General features: G+C 44.3%; 1 protein-coding gene across 1 annotated transcript; it reads left to right on the forward strand.

Moving 5' to 3' along the window:
* Positions 1-13,979: 13,979 nt before the first annotated feature.
* On the forward strand, positions 13,980-21,046 carry LOC130869330 (cytochrome P450 2A3). Its single transcript, XM_057761320.1, has 9 exons — positions 13,980-14,169; positions 14,433-14,595; positions 15,226-15,375; positions 15,636-15,796; positions 17,240-17,416; positions 18,581-18,722; positions 19,125-19,312; positions 19,870-20,011; positions 20,713-21,046. Exons 1-9 carry the CDS (start codon positions 13,990-13,992, stop codon positions 20,892-20,894), a joined length of 1,485 nt encoding a protein of 494 aa, XP_057617303.1. The 5' UTR covers positions 13,980-13,989; the 3' UTR covers positions 20,895-21,046.
* The last annotated feature ends 2,131 nt before the right edge of the window (positions 21,047-23,177 follow it).

A 23,177-nucleotide genomic window follows, 5' to 3' on the forward strand; every position in this document is an offset into this window, starting at 1 on the left:
AACAAATTCTGAGTCTCTGCATTAACTGCTGACCACTGCAAAAAGAAGTGTATCTGACTGAGGTTGACAACAGCACCAAACTACAGCTATAAACACAAATATTTAGAAGGCAGTTTGATAACACATTCATTTAGCAAAACAACAGTAGTACATCCTCCCCTGGAGCCCATCACCTTCCTAACCTTGGGTTTTTGGTCAGGTTTACAGTACTAGCTATGAATTCCCTCCTGTAAAATGGGCTTCAAATTGAACCAAAAGTGGTTGTTATTACCATAACATGCATGCCACTACTGTCCAGTAGCTTCAATTTGCCTGGCAGATCATTATTGTAGCACACAGCGTCCACAGCAGGGTAAAACACTGATGACTTATCTACCCCAGCAGTCTGCACAGCACCTGGCAAAAACACCCAGCAGGGAGAAAACTCCAAGCCCTGTTCCAAATAGATCTCTCTATGCATCACAACAAATGCATGTGGTATCTTCGGCAACAGGGTCTTCCCATCTAGTTCTGGTGGACAACCAAGAACAAGGGCACTAACTGTGTTATTTAGAGGCTTCTGAGGTCTTCCTGACCAGCAACTCATGGGGGGTAGTCTATGCCTGAGATTTCATTTACCATCCATGGCTTATGTAAACACTATTATCCACCTGTACAGGGTACCTTCATTCAAACTCTTTTTTTCTTTTAAATTGTGATTTTAACTTATAAGATAATAGATTTCTACATGACTTTTTCATAAATCCTTTATTTTTTGATATCCCCTCATCTTTGCTCTTCCCCATCACCTCACCCCACCCTGTTCATACCTTTCCACCCCTAGTGTTCACCCTTTCTTCCTATCACATGTGTTTTACTATCCCCCAAGACCACTTCTTTATCCCTCACCTTTCATGGATCTTTTTCTTATCACTTGGCCTCCTCCTTCTCTACTTAATATACCATTTTCTAGTTCTATTCATTTGATCTGGGAGGTCCTTTAGTCTTGGTTAATGAATAAAGAAACTGCCTTGGCCTGTTGATAGGACATAGCTTAGGTGGGCAAGACAGAACGGAATGCTGGGAGAAAGAAGGGCAGAGTAAGAGAGAGATGGCATGGATCCACCACCAGAGTCAGACACAGAACCTTGCTGGTAAGCCACAACCATGTGGCGATAAACAGATTAGTAGAAACAAGTTAAATTATGATGTAAGAGTCAGCCAATAAGAAGGGCCAAGCAGTGATTTAATTAATACAGTTTTGGTGTGATTATTTCAGGTCTAAGCTAGCCAGGCAGCCAGGACAAACAACATTCATTTTCCTGCATATTTCATATTTTTGTTTTTCTTTATCACTAAATATAATCTCATTGTTGTTTTAACTTCATCACAGATGTTGTGCCTTAATCTACTATTTCAGCTAGCAATCGCAACTCCACAGTTATCTGGCTGCTTCTCTAGAAGCAGCCGAGCCAATCAGGCTGTAGCCTGGTTAGAATTCTGTTCCTGCAGGCACTAGCACTATCACTGCCACTAAAGGTAGTTTTAACTAAATCTGTCTTCTACTTATAAACAAAACTCAAGATTCAAAGGTTGGGGTGAAAACCTGTTAGCTCAGAGAGGCTGAGTCACAATTAGCTAACCTTCTCTCCTACTGGCCTCTCCAGAAAGACCCATGCTTCTGCTTTGCTGATGTGGGATTTCCCTCTGCATGCTGTGCTTACCATTAATGAATAAAGAAACTGTTTTGGACCTATAGCAGGGCAGAACTTAGGTAGGTGGGAAAGATGAAACTGAATGCTGGGAGAAAGGAGGCAGAGTCAGAGAGATGGCATGTGGCCCTACCTGAGACAGATGCCAGAACTTTAACCAGTAAATCACATCCATGTAGCCATATACAGATTAATAGAAATGGATTAAATTAATATATAAGTGTTAACCAATAAGAAGCTAGAGCTAATGGGCCAAGCAGTGATTTAATTAATACAATTTCTGTGTGATTATTTTAGGTCTAAGCTAGCCGGGAGGCTGGAAACCAACTAGCAGCCTCCTCCAAAAAATTGGTGCCCAAAATTGGCATACCAACATGGTAGACTAAATCAATGTAAAACCTGAGAGGGCTTGGAAATGAACTCTAGACACACACACAAAAAAAGTTTAGCCACATTTTTTTTTTCAGCTGGTGGCTTGCCCAAACAGCTCCTTTAAGAGAGGTTTTTCTGATTCGCAGTAGCAGCAAAAAGCTGTGTCATTTTGAAATGCTGGCTTTCTGGGCCATCCTGCCAGTGCAAACTCTGACTCTTTCAGGCAAGAGGTCTGGCTATGGAACATTTGAGTGAGGTTGGTGAGCAGACTGCTACAGCTTGCTTAATAGCGGCATGGACTAGTTGTGTGCTTGAGAATGCTGTCTGTGTGCATGACTCTCAAAGGCAGTAAACAGCTCTGCCATGCTGGACTGTGTGGAGCAAGCATTCAGTACTATATATACTATAGTAATGTCACAGCTTAAGTTTTTAAGAAGCACTTAGCATTTTAAAAAGTGTTTCTGGACAGTAAAGAATTACAGATCCACAATAGGACAGCTTCAGACATAAAAGACCTCTCTCTAAATGGGTCACAGTGTTGGATAAATGTATGTAGACTTAGGAGAGATAAGAAAAAGAGAATAGAGAGTTATAAAAAGAAGTAAATGGTTTTTAAAAAATAAAACAAAGTCTTTAAAGAGACAGAGTACAGACAGCCATAGATTAAAGAAGTAAAGGAAAATAAGTCACATAAAGATGGAAAATTCATGGAGAGTCTGGATTATGTATATTATTGTGTTTTCTTTAAATTTTTTTGACTGTGATGGCGTTAAGTAACCAACATATATACTTTAAAGGTATCCTGACTTCAGAATTTGAGTCTAAGAATATGTTGCTTTGGAAAAGAGGTTCTTCTTTTGTTTCCACAGAGGATGAGAACCTATGGAATTATTCCAGACTAATGTGGTTTGATGGACCAAGAGCTCCTGAAATGTAGTTTTGAACACCCCTCAAAAAATTACTTCACCCAATAAACAGCAAAAAGATGTTTGGGCAGACTACACCCATATTCCCAAATATTGTCTATAAGTGTTTATTTACATTTAAAGGGGGATATGCTATAGAGATTTGCATTGGTATGTATCTTGGTTTATTGATACAAACTTAAGGTCAATTTTGTTATATGTATTTCTGCTCTTGATTGAGGTATTGTATTTGTGAAATTCATTTTAAAAATATGATGTATAATTAAGAAATATAGGTTAATATATAATCAATTATAATAGTCAAGTGTGTAGTCATGTTAGGTTTTCTAGATATATAGAGATATATTTCAGTTAGATAGGTATTCTTCAACTCTTTCAGAGACCTTAAGAATATGACATTTAAAATGTTTAAGAACTTAGGATTTTTCATGACAATGAGACATGTCTGCTTCTGGCAGCAACAATTACTTTGGGAGGAAGATAGGCATCGAAGAGGCTCTTTATGGAGTAGGTTAGCCATTTTGGAAAAGAACTGCTCTTGCCTGGACTGCTTGATTGAACATGCAGGACCCACAGAGAAATGACTGATGAACTTGCCTAAAGGTGAGATGATCCTTCAGGATTTCTGCTACATAAAAGAGTCTGCCAAACATTCTGCAAGACACAAAAAATGTGATGAACAAGCTGCCAATATAGGTTGAACTGTCTTTGAAATTTCCTGTTTCATGGAAAAGTCTACTGGATACTATGGGCCTATGAGCCCCAATGGTACAGAAGAACTTTGGGTGACTATCCAGGCAGCAAGATGTCTCTGTCAATTCCAGAGTTTTGGAAGTTGCTTACAATGAACTTTCTGTTTACTTAGGTAATATTATATCCTTTTGGAGTCTTTGATGGAGTTGAAGAATTTATAGTTATAGTTTTTCTTAGTTATAACAAAAGATAAAGTATATATAAATATTGTAACTGTAATTCTTGCTTGATACCTGTCTTGTTATATGTAATTTTACTATGTTAAAATTAAAACCTTTCTTTTTTATTTAAACAGAAAAGGGACGGTGATGGGGGATTTACCTCTGTATGCTGTGCTTACCATTAATGAATAAAGAAACTGCTTTGGACCTATAGCAAGGCAGAACTTATGTAGGTAGGGAAGATGAAACAGAATGCTGGGAGAAAGGAGGCAGAGTCAGAGAGATGCCATGTGGCCCCACCAGAGACAGATGCCAGAACTTTAGCTGGTAAGCCACAGCCATGTGGCCATATATAGATTAATAGAAATGGGTTAAATTAATTTGTAAGAGTTAGCCAATAAGAAGCTAAAGCTAATAGGCCAAGCAGTGATTTAATTAATACAATTTCTGTGTGATATTTTGGGTCTAAAGTAACAGGGATGCTGGGAACCAACAAGCAGCCTTCTCCAACACTTTGTCAAATCAGAAAAACCTGTGCCATTCCAAAACCCTCCCTACTACTTCCTTATGTCTCTCTATCTCTCCCAGATGCCCTCTCATATCCTAATATTAATTTCTTCAACTAGTTGCTAACTCTACCTCCTGACTCAAGGTTAGTTGAATTTAATTAATGCAAATGCAAAGTCAGGATTCACAGTGTGATTGAATATTGTGTGTATGTACCACATTTTCATTATCACTCATAAGTTGATGGATTTGATGGATCTCAAGAGTGGTTTCCATGTTCTAGCTATTGTGAATAGAGTGAATAGCAATGAGCATGGGTGTATAGGTCTCTCTGCTGTGGGATCTGGAGTCCTTTGAGTGTATGCCCAGGACTGACACAGCTGGATCATATGAAAGCTCTGTTCTTAGTTTTTGAGGAACTCTACCCTGATTTCTAGAGTAAACTCCCACTAGTTATATTAGTGTATTGGGCAGTGAATTGCAACTCTTGGATTTTAGAGGGGACACATGCAAACAATTGCAAACTGTATACCTTGCTCATTTGTTTGCTTATTTGAAATGGCTTTACCATGTGGTTCAATTTGGAATGGAATTCCTAATCCTTCTGCCTCAGTCTCCCATGTGCCAGTATTCCAGGTGTGTGTTACAGTGTCCAGTGCCTTTTTGGCATTTTTACCTTCTTTTTATGTTGTTGATTATTTTGGTTTATAGATAAGGATGTTAGTCCTTATTGGTCTCTTTTTGTTAAAGGGTGGGACAATGAAACAGATTCACGTGTAGTCCAGGCTGGCCTCACACTCCCTATGTAGTTCCTCTTATCTCCACCTCCAAAGTGAAGGGATTAAAGCATGCACCATGACACCTAGGTTCCTTGTGAGTATTATAGGTGTGTGTGTGTGTGTGTGTGTGTTTACTAGGGATTAAACCCAGAACATCATGGGTCAGAGGCAAGGATACTACTAATGAGCTACATTCCCAGCTAAATTCAGTTTCTCTTTTTCCATCTCCAAATGCATGTCAATGTGTATTCAGAGGCCAGAAGAGAATACAGGGTTTTCATCAATGACTCTCCACCTTACTGCATCATCACAGGGCTTCCCACTGAACTGGAAGATCATCATTTCAGACAGACTTGCCGGCAAAGAAGAAAGTTCTTGGGATCAAATTGCCTCTATTACCCAATGAACATACAGTCATTCTTGGCTTTTTATATGATTGATGGGGATTCAAATTCAAAAGTTCATCATGCTTATGAGGCAAATGTTCTTGCCTACTGAACCATTCATTACCCCAGCCACCAGATTCCCTAATGTTTACCTTTCTCTCAACTTCTTAAAACATGAAAGTCTTCTCTGTACCCCAAGCTTTTCTCACTCTGACCTTCACATCTGTCTCTTCATGTTCTTGGGCTTAGCAAAGGATGATGTAAAGACAGAGAGGGACAAAACTCCTCCTAACTCCTGAATTACAGGGAGTGCCAGTTACGTTGTGTGCAGGTCCCCAAGACTTAAGGCCCTGCTCTCTAACTTGTCTTTGAATAAGGCTAGCTCAGAGTTGAAACTATGGCTTAGGATTGACTCACTAAAACTACAAATTAGGAATTGTTGATGTCTCAAATCAGGTGCAGAATCAATGAAGCCAGAAGCAGGGTCAAATTCCCTGAGAAGGTCTGAAGCCACCCTGTCCTCACAAGTCGGCATACAATTTGTTTAATGAATAAAATGAAGTGGATTTATCTTTTCCAACTGAACTTTGTATGAACCCGATTTTCCTCAAACTTGTTCTTACTCATTTGCTGTGAGATATAATGATTGAGGTCGCTAGTGTGGCAAACAGAAAGATCCAGACTCTGATGTTGACTGTGGAGTTTTCCAAGTTGATGACCTCAGCTTCTTCACTTATAAACTATAGATATTTTCACACTTTCAGAAAGGCATCAACAATAATTTTTTAAAAAAGAAAAAACCCACCAAACTTATTTTTTTGAAAGACAAACACACAATCCCACATACATGGAAAGACTTAGAAAGCTGAACTCATAGGAGAAGAAAATGGCCTGGCAGTGGCCCGAGACTGGGAGAGGAGAGTATTGGCCAAAGGATCCGAATATCAGGTTCGCCAGAGACATAAAAAGATCTATTGTACAATACGGAGGCTGTGGTTAATAACAAGGTATCATATTCTAGAAAACTACTAAGATTCGGAGTGTTCTCACATAAAATCCTTTGTGACACAATATGTATCTAATTACCCTGATTTAGCCATTCTACAACATATAATATGTCAAAACATTGTGCTGCACACCTTAAATATATCTGGTTGCTATTTGTCAATTTAAAAAGAGGTCTTACGTAGGAGAGAAAGTAAAATGCATGTTCTATGAACACAGAAGTAGGGCTCCTAGGAGGATGACCAGGGGAATGGGTTGGGGAGAGGGAAAGGCTGGGTAATGACAGAGGAGGAACTAAAACCGAGTGTCTATGAAAGTGCTGTGCAGATCCCTTTATGGTGAGGGCTAATTACATTGATTTTCAGTCTAAACATAAAAAATGTGGCAAATATCATTTTAAAAATACAAGACATCAGAAGATACCATGGTCCTACTTCAAGGGTGGGTTGGCTACAGGGAGGTGCCCACCAAGAGACCAAGTGATATGGTCTCAGCTCCCAGAGAAGACACTGATCACAGTGACAAAAAAGATGAAGAGCCTCAAGTAGTGACATATATAGATGTATGATATATATACATATTATTATACATATACATATATCATATATGTATGTAACAACAATTAATGAGAAAAGAGGACGTGAATTGAAAGAGAGCAAGGGTGCATGGGTGGGTTTGGATGGAGGAAAGGGAATGGGAGGAAGTGACACCATTATATTATCATCTCAAAAAGAAAAGAAAAAATGGGAGTGGGGGGAGGAGCGGACAGCTGAAGGACTCACAGAAATCAAAGCAGAAACAAAGGCCGCCAGAGCTGATGAAGACCCACCTGCAGGTGATGGGAATCGTGTATGGGAAACCAGCTACCCAGTCCTTGGATGAAAGCTGTTCCAGTTAAACAGCAAGTTCAAACACAAAGAAAACAGATGAAGAATGAAGTAAATGAACAGAATTCAGAACTCACGGAGCCAAATAAGGAATTGTCACCTCCTCATTTCTGACATCAAAGGTGAAAATGCAAATACTTTGGATTGGTTTTCTTTGACAGCAATGAGGTCTTTTTTAAAAAATAATAATTCCCTGTGTTTCTAAAAGTAACATTTACCTGCCATGTACAGGTTCCTTACAGGAAACCAAGAAAATGGAAAAACCCATTCATGAAATGAGACCTGTCCCCATCCACCGCTGGTCCACTGGCTGGAAGTACTAGACACGGCTGTTAGTGGTTTGTTATTTCCATGTATGGGTATGTATATATGTAAATTATATACATATATTTTTTAAAAACTTGGATTGTTAGATCAATACAAATCAATTCTTCCAGGCTGTTTCCATGCTGTGTGTTCACCAAACCATCTCTGCATGCATTCTGCCACATATCCTGTGGTTTTCCTGGCCAAGGGTGAACAACCAGACAGAAAGAGCTGGACTCTCTCCCCTGCACACGGTTTCGGCCAACACTCCCCACATTTGTCCCTAATCCTTGTCATAACCATGAAATCTGGAATGCAAACATTTTCCTTCTCTGACCACAGCCTTTTGTTCTCCAGGCTCACTCGCCACCTGGCTACCATCAGCCTGGGGGCCTCGGTGGTGGTGTGCTCTGGATGGCCAGGTCATGGTTGGTTAATGAACCAAGGAATGCAAAGGGAATAAAAGGTGAAATGTCTCTCTTATTGAGGTACACTTGTTCTTGCCTAGTTCTGGAGTTATGGGGTTTAGAATAATAGGGTATGGGTTTAAGAATCATAAGTGTTTAGGGAAAATTTCTGGTGTGTCATAAAAAAAAAACAGAAATAAAAAAATTAAACAATAAAACAAAACCTCAGACAGCAGACATGGCTACAAGAAGCACGGAACTTAGAGACACACAGGCCAGTCAGACACAACTCTCATTAGTATAAACCCCAAAGTAAACTGCCACCACCTTAGGTTTCCTTAAGATCTTCATTGGGAAATGGTTTGATATTTGATAGGAGGAGTGGTTGTATAACACGGTGAACATATTAAATGCCACTGAACTTTCCTTTAGGAACGTTTAGTTCCTATGTTATGTCATCTCAATTTAAAATAAAAGGAGAGACACTGAGGAGACAGCCCAGCTGGTAAAGGGTGCGTTGTGTAAGCATGGGATCCCTGCCCCACATCAAAAGCCAGGCATGGTGGCACACACCTGCACCCCATTCTGTTCTATTCCTCTCCCAGTGTTGGGGTTGGGAGAGATGGATCCAGGAGGGTCCCTGGACCTCATTAGCCACATGGGCTAGCCGAGTTGGTGAGCTCTGGGTTCAGCAAAAATATCTCCGGTCTTAACGTGGGGACGTGGGGAGTAATTGAAGAAGACACATTAACCTCTGTCCTCCACATGTGCACACATGCACACGTACACACTCAACAACAGCAGCAGCAGCAACAACAACAACAACAATAATAATGGAAAGGCTCATTTTGTACAGGATTATAGGTTTCAGTACATTTGAGAGGAGTTTTGTTGTTTTTTTTTTTTTTTCCTGAGAGTTTTGGGTCAGAGGGTGAGGAGCAGACAGGAAGTTAACAGATGAGATTAGAGGTGAGTAGGGGCAGGGTCGGGGAGAGGTAACCGTCAAGCATCCATTCTGTTTCACTCCTCTCATGTCTGAGACCTGGCTTGAGTGTGAAATGAGTCTACTAGAGTTTGTCTTTCCCCTTCTCCCTGGAGAGCCCATTCTCCAAGAAGCATTTCCCACAGGGCTGTCCTGGCGACCCCTTCCCAAGTCTCAGTCCTAAGTGGTCCATTATTACAAGTAATAAGAAAGAATAACAGGAACATCTAAGACCGATTTCTCTGTGTTTGCTCTGCTTCACGATCCCTGGCAGTGACTTAATCTGGTTTGTCAGGCTGTCCCAAGCTAAACCCATCATGCCCTGCCTCAAACCTGACCTTGTTCTGTGTCTTCAATTCTAAATGACGCACTCCCCGCTGTCACCCACATAGGCAGGATGTAAGGAAGTAACGGTGAATTGTCCCTCTTCCGCCTTTCTGCAGGCAGGTTCCATCCCCACGCGCACATCAGGATACCTGAAGCACACACTCCCTCACTTAACAGATTCCACTATTATCCCAGCCCAGATAACTGGAGGATCTTCCGCAACACAAATGTGACCATCTTTTTACTCTCATTGGACATCTCCTTGGCTCCCTGTTGCTTCAAGACGAACCCCTGGCTCCTCACTACGTTACCTAAAGCACCATGTGACCTGGCTTTCACGTGTGGCCCAGGCCTTGACATCAATACAACCTTGTATCTCTAATTTCACTCAGCCAAGCATGTAGGTCCCTCGTAAATGCTGCTGCTTCTGTCTCCTAACTTTGTCTACTCTCCCATAAGACATCCCAACTTCTCCTTCTGGTGGCCTTCCGTAAACACACAAGGTTGAGTTCGTTGCCACTTCTGGCTTCCTACAGACAACTATGTCTTCCCTATTCAGCTGATCCCCTGTGGCTTTCCTCCATGTCACCATCCATTCTAACCTGTCACTGGTGACCAATATGTCTTCTGGATACTTGGTCAAAAGCCTTCAGTGAGGCCGGGTCCAAGGCCTGTGAACACCCCTATATCCCCCAGCACAGAACTGACACCGTTCAGTGAACACTAGTTCAATGACTACTGAAAATGGTGACTGGCTTAAAGATGTTGGAGGTCATATTCCAGGAAGGAATCTTTGAGAGAATTTCTGAATATGTTCAGTGGGAAGTAAAGAGTCTTAGGATCTAGGACACACATGTCCCATGGGAGTGTTTCAACTCTGTCTTGATCATGGTGTCTTATCACAGCAACAGAATAGTAACTAATACACACATGTTGCAACATGCATTCCCACAGAGACCCAAAACATACTCAAAATAATTCACACAGAAAAATGTGTAAACAAAGCTTATCAGGGCAGAACCACCTGTCATAACTTACTAGTCAAAATGATCATAACATGAAGACATCCATAAACACAGAGGACTCTTAGGGATGAGGAGAGAAGACAGACATCAAGGCAAAATCCTGGGCAGGCTCCAGCTCCATCCAGAACAGTCTGAACATCTAATAATAATCTGTGCTTGCTCAAAAATTGCCCAATAGCGCACCAGCCCTCCAGGATAAACTTCCTGTTCAGAGCTTCAGGGGTGGAAGGACAGTAATATTTGACTTCAGTATAGAAGTACTGGGGAGGGAGATTTCTCAGACACCCTCCTCTGGTCCTGGAGGCACTCACAACAAGACAGGCTATTGCCATAGTTCTGCCTTTCCCCCATAACTAGATGTTAGGACCCTGTTGCTGAAGACACCACCAATTTTGGCTGCAGGACATAGAGAGATCAATCTTGAACTGACCAGGAAATTGTCTCCTTGCCAGCTAACTTTCATAGTGCTAGAAGGTGTGGGGCAGAGAATTCTGGGGGAGAACACCTGACAATGGTCTTACACTGCTGGACCCTCTATGCTACAATGAAAACCAGAAGGCTTAGAGCAACATCAATCCATCTCCTTTTTCTTATAGATTAATAAGCTGTGATAACACTTGGATAAAACAGCTAATATTTGTTGGTTTTATATATTAACTCATACATTACTACCAAGAGGTACACAAACTCAGTCCTAAAACCCCTAAAACTCATGTTGTCAATGAAGTCAGCTCTTCAAGGACACACAACAGAGAGGATTTTAGGGAGACTGGGTTGCGGGGTGGTGGAGAGTGGTGTCTGCCCAGGTCAGGGTTCCATTTTGTGCTTTACCCTTGCTCTTAATCACTCAACGAGAAAGGGTAACTGAGGCCCATCAAAGGGGATTTTCTGCATCACCACTAACACACTCTGGAAACCTGTCTTGAGGTATTGCCACTTGCTCATGTCTCTCCCAGGTGACTGAAGCACCCATCCCTTGTTCGCGTGCCCGTGTCTCTCCCATGTGACTTCAGTTTCTGCTCTAACATTCATGTGCCCACAAAAATCAATAAGAGCAAATACACCTGATCTCTCTTGAGCTCCTTAAGCTCAGTTCCCATTCTGGCCCTCCCACTCCCACCCCCTGTACAGATTATGGGAGCGTGCCTGAACACTTGGGGTCCTTCCTGGTGCCACCCTCACTGAGAAACAAATTCTCCAAATTGCTCCCTTTCTCCTATTCAAGTGGAAGCAGGGGGGAAGGAGAGGTACAGGCTTGGGCTGGTGCAGGTGCAGGCTGGTAATAAGGATAAAGGAGAGACTGCCACCTGCCAAGCCTAGGCTAATCCCATTCCCCGCCTCTTTCTCCTCCAAAATCAACAAACAGCTTTCTTCTCTGCCTTCTTCTCTGCCCTTGGTTTCTCTCCCACAGGTTTCAGAGTCCAACAGCCTAGAATGAGATGAGCAACATGCCAGACATGGGAGTTCCAGCCTCACCCACCTCCACCTGTCCAAAGCTAGGACACCACCAGAAATGGTCCATCCATCAAAGCCTGCCAGTGTCCACCGAAGTCCCTCCCAGGGTCTAGCTGAGGTCAATCTCAGCAAGTACCTTGTGTTTATGTCAGAACCTGCTGGAAGCAAATCCAGAGCCTGTATGATGCTGCTCTTATGCCTTCAATTCAGGCAATTCCAGTGACAGCTTACCTCCACTCTCAAGGTCCCTCTTAGCCTAAGAGCTGATTCTACTAAAATCCCCTTGGTGCTAAGTTCAGTGCTAACTTCTTTCTGCCCTTACTGCTTCCTGGGGACAATCTCAATGTCAACCCCATCCTCCTCCCTCCTGGGTCTGCTTGATACTGACATAGCAACTGCTGGTGTCTTTTCTTTTGTCCACTGCAGATCCCAATCTTAGCACCCACCCTGTCCCCGACTGACTCCCAGAATGAGCTGGGCCAGGCAACGAAGAGAAAAGCAAGTCGAATTACAACTCTTTTGTGATCTTGGCAATCTCGTTGAGGTTGGGGTCACCACAACTCTATAATGACTAACATTCCACAGATAGGATACATATGATCTTCCTGGGGTACACGTTTATCAAAAGGTAACTACCCTAAATATTCTATACAATTTTCAGTGTGGGAGAACTGTGGACTATTCCCTTCTCTGTGGCTACCCTTAGCATCCCAGGGTCCTCTTCTGTTTCCCATGCTGAATGCTTACCTAAGTCCCTCCTCCTGCTAATAACAAACCCTGGCAATGCAGGCATCAGTCCGCTTACCACACACTCCAGTTATTACCCGCTCCATGTGCTCCTTCCACTGGCTGGGAAAAGAAGTCTAGAAAGAGAAAGCTGAAAATGTAGGCTAAGGAAGATTTTGATGGCTTTGGCTTGCAGGCTTTTCACGTGTGTGGCCCCCATGCCACCTCTGTGTCCTAATCTCAGTGCATCCATATATAAAATAGGGAACTTTGGTAAATTACAACAGCAAAGAGCCAGTGAACCTGGTGGCCTTTCCTAAGGATCTGGATAGGAATGGGGGAGGGGTGCTTTTGTAAATTAGAACTTCTCTACTGTTTAGGTGGTTGTTATAATAATTCCTCAAGAACTAGACAGACCTTCTGATGACTGTGACCCTTAGATATTGTCTCTAGTACTGTTCAAGTTTCCTTTGAAATAGGATTCTGCTCTTCCCCACCTTTTCCAGATCCTATGTTCCTATCCTGGACTTCCCCACCTTTTCCAGATCCTATGTTCCTATCCTAGACTCAGGTATTTCCTTAATGGTTCTGGGTATCAAGAGATAGCCTAGGGTCAAAAGCAAAGTATATCCACACCTAGGTACAGGTGTTGACTCCAAGATCCTGCTGGAATTTCCATCTGCTTCTCCCTTATCCACAGCTATTCTAGCCTCGAGATCCACCACTCACAGCCCTGAAGTCTCCCTTTTCTTAAATCCAGGATTCTCTTCACTGGGCTCCCAGAGTTGGGGGTAGTGGTGCAGGCCTGTAATCCAGCACTCAGGAGGCAGAGACAGATTTCTGTGATCTACACATTGATCTTCAGGCCAGTCAGAATTACATAGTGAGAACTTGTCTCAGACAAGGAAGAAAATGAACTTTCAAATTCATAGCCATACATTCTGTTTCAAGCCAATGAGAACCCACACCCAAAGCTCAGAAGGGTCTCCAATACAAATGTCATGAAGGATTCAGTTCTGGCTTCTGTCTACTGTCCCTGTCCCTTTCCTCTGTAACACAGAGCCCCGGAGTACTTCCTCCTCAGATGTCCACTCCCTGTTAATCCCTCATGGGCCCTCCTCCTCCTCCTCGATTGTTGGCTGTGTCTCAAGCTAGATGCATGATGGGGGGTGGTAGTCTGGAGGTGAAATGAGTCAGTTGCATAATCAAGGCCAAAGGCCACCCTTCCACCTCAGGATGTATAAAAGCTATCTACTGCAGCCATCGCCATCTGTCTGTCACCCTCATCGCCACCATGCTGGCCTCGGGACTGCTCCTGGTGACTGTGCTGGCCTTCCTCATCATCCTGGTCTTCATGTCTGTCTGGAAGCAGAGGAAATTTTCAGGGAAGCTACCTCCAGGACCCACACCACTGCCCTTCATCGGGAACTACCTTCAGCTGAACACAGAGCAGATGTACAACTCCCTCATGAAGGTGCCACTGGGCAGGGCGAAGGGTAGAATGGGGGCACGGGGGATGCCCAGTTTTAATAGAGGCTTTGTGGTAGGGTATTGACATATGGAGGTGTAATTTTAGGCTGGTAGAATTGTGAAGCGTCAGCAACCAACTCCTAGGCATGAGAGACCACATCTTGGGGCATCCCATCTGATGCCGTTAGAACTCCAGAGAAATGAATCCCAGACCTGTCATCAAGGTCTGACCTCTTTCCTCTAACTTTGCTCATCCTCCTCCATCAGATCAGCGAACGCTATGGTCCCGTGTTCACCATCTACCTGGGGCCTCGCCGAATTGTGGTACTATGTGGACAGGAAGCAGTCAAGGAGGCTCTGGTGGATCAAGCTGAGGAATTCAGTGGGCGTGGCGAACACGCCACCTTTGACTGGATCTTCAAAGGCTATGGTGAGGGGGACAAGATGCAGGGGAATGTGGCAGGGAGGCATCAGTTTCCCTGCCTCCTCCATGACTCTTCCATCTGCATCGCTGCCTCCTGCTGGGTCAGTTCTAGGACCCATCGCATCCTAATCTTCCTGTCTCTCTCTGCCTGTGTCTCCTGACCCCTCCCCCACAATGCCACCCACACCTCCTCTTGCACCTTGAGATTTCTCTGTCTGAATCCTGCGCCTCTAACAGGCGTTCCCCCCACCTTACCAGATTACTCTTAGCTTCTGTGATTATCTCTCTTCTCCTCTGCTGTCTTCTTCCACTGTCAGAGCATCACAGAAATCTGTTCCCAACTCCACTATCCAAACAGCAGTCTCGCCTCTTCCCAGACTCTCTTTGTCCCTCTCTGCTTATTTCCCTCTCTTCCCTACCTCAATTATAAATCTTTCACAACTGTATCCACTCCCAAATCTCCACAGTCTCCCTTCTCTACCCTCTGCCCTGTCCCTCTGTCTCTACGCCTCTGGCATCTGTCCTCCTTCTTGCTACTGTCCTCTAACTCGCTCCTGGGGAACAGCGCATGGGTGGTCAGTAATCAGCCACATCCCTCTTCTCTGATCTCTCCCCGCCCCTCACTCTCCTTTCCAGGCGTTGCCTTCAGCAGCGGGGAGCGCGCTAAGCAGCTGCGGCGCTTCTCCATCGCCACACTGCGGGACTTCGGTGTGGGCAAGCGTGGCATCGAGGAGCGCATCCAAGAGGAGGCAGGCTTTCTCCTGGAGACATTCCGGAAGACAAATGGTAAGCAGAACTCCGCAAGTTCCCAGGACCGACCAAGGGGAAGACACCCTTGGAAAAACAGTACCAAGATCAAGGATGGGAACTAAGCTAGGGAAGAGCGTCCTGGTCCCGTTGTCCGGTTTGGGAGGAGTTGGCGGACTCTGCCAGGCAGCCAGTGCTCATTTTGAATTCTCTGATACAAATTATCTGTTGCTATTACTCGGTGGAAGCCCTTTTCCTAGATCCAATATCTCGCTCTCCGTCCTCCTCCTTACCTATAGGTGCTCTCATTGACCCTACCTTCTACCTGAGCAGAACAGTTTCCAACGTCATTAGTTCCATCGTTTTCGGGGACCGCTTTGACTATGAGGACAAAGAGTTCCTGTCATTGCTGAGGATGATGCTGGGAAGCTTCCAGTTCACAGCTACCTCCACCGGGCAGGTAACCTGTTTCACCTTGTCCTACCACCCCCAGACCACAGCTGCCAGCTCACTCCAAAAACTGCCAGCCTCCTTCCAGCAGGTACCTTCAAAGTAGCCTGGCAATTGCGCCTGAACCGATGTCAATACAGAGTCTCTACAGCTGCGCCTGAAATCAGAGCCAGCAGTACACACATTCAGGCTCGCAAATACACGGAGGGGAGGTGTGATGAGGAGAGGAGGAGAGAGGGGGAACGCTATCTCAGCAGGGCGGACATTACCATGACAATTCATTTTACTCTCTAACCAAGGTCTCTACAGGGAGCCCTGCTGAATGCACTTGCCCCCTTCAGTTCCCCAGTGCCTGATGCTGCAAAATCCAGGTCACTCAAATCATGCGCCATCTGCAAAATGTACAGAGCCAGTCCACTGAACTTTATAGATGAGTGTTTTTTACTCAGTCACGGAAATGCCTAAACCCCTGCAGCTCTAAGCAAAATTTCTGCACAGACTGTCCCTCAAACACCCCAGTTAAAGGTCCTCTAACACAGCTCACTCACACATCTAAGTGGGGTCCTCCGTGTAGCCGTTTGAGTAGCAATGCAGGTGAACACGAGAATACCCCCCACTACTTTAAGATATCTAATTTTAATTTTTTGGACAAGCATATATTGTGTCCTGAGCCTATTCACCCCATATCCCCACCTTCCCTTTCCTCACACCTCCTCCTCCTTTAGTCCTCTCTGTCCTCTGAGACAGTTTTTCTTCTCATCCCAAGTGATACACATGCACACTTGTATGCATAGCTATGTACACACACGATTTACTGTATGTATACCACAAATGAAAAATACATGAGTTCTCTCTCTGACTGCTTAAATTTGCTTAGCACAGCTATCTCCAGGTGGACCCACTTTCCTGAAAATGCCATAGCTTTGTTTTAATGGCTGAAGAACAATTCAGTTGTGTATATGGATCACACTTTCCTTCTCCATTACGCTGCTTTTGGACAGTTATGTTGATTGCATAGTTTAGCTATTGTGACTATCCAGCACTCCCTGAATGTTGGAAAGCCTGTTAGAACTCACCAATCCAAACCCCATTAGTGTATGAACAGCTGTCCCCAGCTGAAGTCACCAATCTCCTAAACATCTACATAGGTAATTCCTACCCAACCTCCTAAACATCTACATAGGTAACCCCTACCCAATAACTGGATTCCTCCCACCCCAGTCTCACCTGAACACCCCAAACCTGCATGTGTTCCCAAATCCATTTCACTTAAAACCTTGGACAATAGCCCTCAGGCTTAAGGTGTAAGAATTCTGTTGCCACACAACTCCACCTGGTGCCTAAACTCCTGGACAGGTGATGTGAGCATCTCTCATCCTAAGACAGATGCCACATTTATTGACTTTTGTCTAGTGACAGTTGCCTTGGTTTCTCATCCCCTTCCTGCCATCAGCTCTATGAGATGTTCTCTTCAGTGATGAAGCACCTGCCAGGGCCACAGCAACAGGCCTTTAAGGAACTTCAGGGGCTGGAGGACTTCATAACCAAGAAGGTGGAACAGAACCAGAGTACCCTGGATCCCAATTCCCCAAGGGACTTCATTGACTCCTTCCTCATTCGCATGCGGGAGGTAAACCCAGAAGCCAGGGAACATGATGGGAGGAACAAAGTCAAGTAGGGTGAAATCAGGAACAGGGACGAGGGAGTTGAGGACCACTCATGGATCCCCTCACTATAATCCTCATTCAATATCACTGTTCTATCCACTACCCCTTGTTCTCAGGAGGGCGTACAGGCTGAGGGAGCAGCCAGTGCACAAGGCTGCCATGTTCCGGGCATTGTTTTAAAGGCTTAGTTTTATTCATGTGTTTAGTACCCACAACTCTTGAGCAAGGTTTTGTTTTGCCTCCCATTCTACAAATGAGGAGGCTGCAGCCTGTGAATATAGGTGACCTTCTGACATCAGAGCAAGAAGGCCATGCATCCTACCTCACTGACTAGGGTCGGTGCTTTCAGCTAACACACCATTTGCCTCTGCCTGTGCTCATGGTCATTTACATCTGTGTGACCTGAGCTTTACTGGGATCTTCTTCTACCTGTTCGGAACAGATATAGAGATTTTGCCATTGTTGGTTTTGAGACAACATCTTTCTATGTAGACCTGACTGACCTGAAATTTGCTGTGTAGGCCAGGCTAGCCTCAAACCTGTGGCGGTCCTCCTGGGTCTGCTTTCTGGAGGCTGGGATTACCAGTGTGTGGTATCTGACCAAGATGAAACTTCCTGTACTCTGAAGTGCAAAGGACTGAGAGGTGGAATTCCTCTAGGGAATATTAAGGATTATAATTAAGAAATAAGATCCTGTTGCCTAAAACTCATTGTCTGAGGGCTGGAGAGATGGCTCAATGGTTATGAGTACTGACTGCTCTTCCAGATGACCTGGGTTCAATTCCCAGCACCCACATGACAGCTCACAGCTGTCTGTAACTCCAGTTACAGGGGACCCAACACTCTTGGTAAAACACCAATGCACATTAAATAAAAACTGACAACTAAATTGGTCATTAAAGATCAGATAATCTACTAAGTCCTGAATGACAGAAGAGCTCTGGATTAGGGCACTGGATCACTTCCAAAGGTCTGGAACCTGGACAGAAGCTGACATAGCCAGAATGCCCCTTTTCTCCTTAGGTCTGGGTCAAAGAGAAGTGAATTAGGGCAGGGAAAGGGGGTAAAATAGAAGAGTACGAAGAGCATACGAAGTGGGTTGGACTTGAATTCTTCCCTCCCTGCAGGAGAAGAAGAATCCCAATACAGAGTTCTATATGAAGAACTTAGTGCTGACGACACTGAACCTCTTCTTTGCTGGTACAGAGACTGTCAGCACCACCCTTCGCTATGGCTTTCTGTTGCTCATGAAGCACCCAGATGTGCAGGGTAAGGGTCAAAACATGCTTCTCTGATCTTCCACACTATTCCCAACCTCTCTCAAGAAACTAGACTCTCAGATAGCTACTCCCTTTTCTGCAGAGACAGAGAGAAGCTGGTGGGCACCAGCCTCTAGTTGTTGAATCAACTGGTGTGTTGCTTAACTGAACCTCAAAGGACCCACTTCCCTGTCCCCAAGACCCTGCCTAAATCTCCTTCCTCACAATTCTCACATAATTCTGGTATGACCCAGTTAACATGAACCTCCTCCAATAATGCCTATGACTCGCATGTACTGAAAATGATTGACAATGTCATACACTGCTTCATAGCCTCCGTCCAGTTTTACACTTTAGTGTCATCCTTAGGGTGATGTTCTTGGACTCCTAAACAAATGCCTCTTCTTCTCAGCCAAAGTCCAAGAGGAGATTGACAGGGTGATTGGCAAGAACCGGCAACCCAAATATGAGGACCGCTTGAAGATGCCCTACACAGAGGCTGTCATCCATGAGATCCAGAGATTTGGAGACATGATCCCTATGGGCCTGGCTCGCAGGGTCACAAAGGACACCAAGTTCCGGGACTTCCTCATCCCTAAGGTTCTAACTCACCCAACCTATTGTAATCTCCAGCCTTCTTCATGGCCCTGCAAGCCCTCCTCCTCATTAGAAACCACCCAGCCCTCTCTCACTCTCAGTGACAGGCTCTCTCTGCCACCACACCCTTCCAGCCTCCTACACAGAGTCTCCTATGTCTTGGGTCTCCCCCCAGAATTTCTGTACCAGAAGTTTCAACTCCATGCCTCTCAATCATCAAATCTCAAGACATAAACTCAATTCACCTAGATCTCCTGTCAGAGACAGGAGTGACATGTCTGCCATGTATCCTGTTTAGGGGTACATAAATCCAATACCCTTCAGTTCTTGACTTGAGAGACATGAAGCGCATATCCTTCAACCTCCCACCACAGACCACAGACCCCATGTCAGCCATTCATCCTGTGTCCTATAACATGAGCCCCACATCTCCTGTCTCAAGGATGATGACCTCACATTCCTCAAAGCCTCCTCAACTCCTATATATTTATGTCACCCCTATGGGCCAACAGGACACCCATCCAAATCTATCTTATCAATCAAACCTTCCTCTTCCACAGGACACTGAAGTGTTTCCTATGCTGGGCTCTGTGCTGAGGGACCCCAAGTTCTTCTCCAACCCCAAAGACTTCAACCCAAATCACTTCCTGGATGACAAGGGGCAGTTTAAGAAGAATGATGCATTTGTACCCTTTTCCATAGGTAAGAGATCACTGTCTAGTGCCAGGCCACTGCTCACACCAACAGAGATAACGCCTCTGTATCGCTCCATCTTGGAAGATTATCTTGGATCAAACCCTCAGCCAGTTGGCTGCAACTCCCATATTTTACAAGCCTATGTATCTGAACCCTGGAGAAGTGATGGTCAAGCTGTAGTGATAGATTAGGGGAAATGATGTCTCAAACTAAAACAGAGGTCTCTCTCAGGTCACACAACCAGTTCTTAGAAAAATGTGGCAGCTGCCTGTGGTGGCACTCACCTTTAATCCCAGCACTCCGGAGGCAGACAGAGGCAGAGACTAGGAGATCGTAGTGATTTCAAGGGCAGCCTTGTCTACAGAGTGAGTTCTAGGACAGCCGGAGCTGTCTCAAAATATCAAAAAGAAAAGAAAGAAGAAAAAGAAAAGAAGGAAGGGAGGGAGAAAGGAAGGAGGGAAGAAAGGAAAGATGTAGCTACATGGCAGCCATACTGGAGAGTGCCTCTGTAGGGAAGGCAACCCACATTTCTTATTATTACAGCCTGGTGAGGATCAACTCACCACAAGTACAAGGAAAACTGAGGCTCAGAGATTAGAGCCTGCTTTAAAGGTCTCAGCCCTTCCTCCCACAGAGAATACAGCCAAGGATGTGCTATGAGGGTGACATCAAGAACTGGCTTCACCCTCCCTGTCTCTTCTCTTTAGGAAAGCGGTACTGCTTCGGAGAAGGACTGGCTAGAATGGAGCTCTTTCTCTTCCTCACAAACATCCTGCAGAATTTCCGCTTCAGGTCCCCACAGGCACCCCAGGATATCGATGTGTCCCCTAGACTTGTGGGCTTTGCCACGATTCCACCAAACTACACCATGAGTTTCTTGTCCCGTTGAGCCAGCGCTGGATAAGGGTAAAGGGAAGGATGGAGACCAGGCTAGTGGGGGTTGGGACTTAGAAAAGATCGGAGGGACAGGAGAAAGAGAGGACATGGTAGACTTGCTGAAGACAGACTGCCATTTCAAAGGTAGAGCGGGAGAAAGGGGAAATTGATACTATGTTGTGAACAGTAATAACAATATAACAATAAAATTAGACATTATTTATAGAATAAGTATTTTTGTCAAGTTTATGCTCGAGAGTCTTGTGATCATAACACTCACAAATGCATGGGAAGGGGAGAGAATTCATGTCCGTTTTACTAGTGAGGCACGTTCTTTACCTTATAGTGTTTCCTTAGTCTAAGATTACTGAAGTCTCGCCAATTCCAAGAGCTCAGTAATACTTGGATGAATATTGGCCTTGGGCAGACTTTCAAATATCACCACACATCAGATAAAACAAGAGCTCAATCTGTTGCCACATCATCCTGCCCAGAGGTATTTCAGAACTTCAGATGGGCCACCAACGTGGTTTCACCATCAACTCACCCACACTTTGATCTACTTTTGAAGAAATGGTACCAGAGCATCATCACCCAAGCCTTGTTGATTAAAGTCATTGTGTTTGATTCAGAATCCACCTGGAGAACTGGAATCGGGCCTCTTAATGAGGTCCATGGTGGAGAAAGACATTTTCAGAGGTGGCCAGGAAAACTTAGGGTTAGCACACTGACATGAATCTGTGCTGATTCACGAAAGTGTGTGTAAGTGCACATTTCAGGATTTCCTCGGGATGCACACGACCACATCTTCTGCCACGAGTTAGTTTCCAAAGGCCGAGTGTTTGCTTACCAACCTGGGATCAGAGCCAGTAAAGAGTCTTAGAAGCATGTGCTCCAGTGGCACTAGTATAATTCTGATGAGTGGACAGCTGAGCAATACACAGTCTCGATGTCGGTGGATACAGCAGCTGCGCCTCTTTTCTTATTTTTAGGATGTCAGTATCAGGCAGAACCAGGAGGGAGCAAGGTATCAGGGCATCGAGACGCCATCTTTGGGAACTGCTTTGCAAGCCCTCCCTGGTGGCAAACTCCAATCCTACATGCTGCAGATGGTCCCTGGGGGACTGATGGAGAGAGGATCAGAGTGGGAAAAGATGGTTCAGTTGAAAAAGTGCTTGCCAAGCAATTACGAGGACCTGAGCTTGGATCCTCAGCACCCATCAAAAGTCAGGCCTGGTGGCACATTCTTGTCACCTTAATGCTGGGAGGGGGTTGAAGACAGCCCAGTCCAATCAGATCATAAATTCTTAGTTGAACTAGAAATCCAGTCTAAAAAAACAAAATAGAGAGAGACTGGAGAAGACAAGCAGTGTTGTCTTCTGGGCTCTACACGCATGCACACACACCCGCATGCACATACAAAAATGTGTACACACAGAGGAGAGAGGGGCTGGCTCAATTTTAACAATGAGACACAACCTTAGGGGAAGGGACAGTGGCTAGCAAGCCTTTGTCTGAAAGGGAGAGAGGAAAAAACTAATAAATCCTGTAATGTTGGGAAAAAAATGTTAGAACTCATGAAGTCATGAGCCAGCTTACAGAGACAAGGTGTACTGTGTCCAACCATGTTCTGCTCAGTAGCAGAGACTGCACGTCCTGCTAAAGCAAGCCTGGAACATTCCTTGTGATAAGCCTTCTGTTAGGGTACAGAAGCTTCAATCACTTTGTAAATATTAGGGTAACCAGAGTAGCTCTGATGAACAAGGTGAAATGTAGCCAGAAATCAATAGCAAATTTAAACCACAAAAGCCACAAGGATAAGGAAATTAAGGAATATGCTTGTTAATTTTTTCTTTCACTGAAGAATATAAATTATACATATTAGGGACTGGAGACAACTTAGTGGTTGTAATCAGAAGCTGCTCTTGCAGAAGACTTGAACTGGGTTCCCAGCACCCATGTCCAGCAGCTCAAAGCCACCTGTATCTCTAGCTCCCAGGGATCCAACATCCTTTTCTAGATAACATGGACACTGCAGGTTTATACACATTCACACACAGAGACACACACAAATAGAAAAGATTTAAAGATAAGCCTTTTAAAGATATACACATGGAGTACAATTGATGTTTTGAGATATATATCAATTATGCAATAGTTAAGTCACACCAGCAAAAACAATGCAGACTTATGTAACAGTGGTTCAAAGAAATATCATATGGTAAATCATAAAACACTTAAATAACAGAATAAAAATAAGTATGGACAAACTTACAGAATGAGCCATAGCAGACGG

Source organism: Chionomys nivalis, chromosome 2, assembly GCF_950005125.1.
Source record: "Chionomys nivalis chromosome 2, mChiNiv1.1, whole genome shotgun sequence".
NCBI classification, from domain to species: Eukaryota; Metazoa; Chordata; class Mammalia; order Rodentia; family Cricetidae; genus Chionomys; species Chionomys nivalis.

Coding starts and splice junctions, on each gene's coding strand:
- LOC130869330 (XM_057761320.1), top strand. CDS start 13,990: ATGCTGGCCTCGGGACTGCTCCTGGTGACTGTGCTGGCCTTCCTCATC. Junction 15,376..15,635: donor GACATTCCGGAAGACAAATG/GTAAGCAGAACT, acceptor CCTTACCTATAG/GTGCTCTCATTGACCCTACC. Junction 19,313..19,869: donor GGGACTTCCTCATCCCTAAG/GTTCTAACTCAC, acceptor CCTCTTCCACAG/GACACTGAAGTGTTTCCTAT.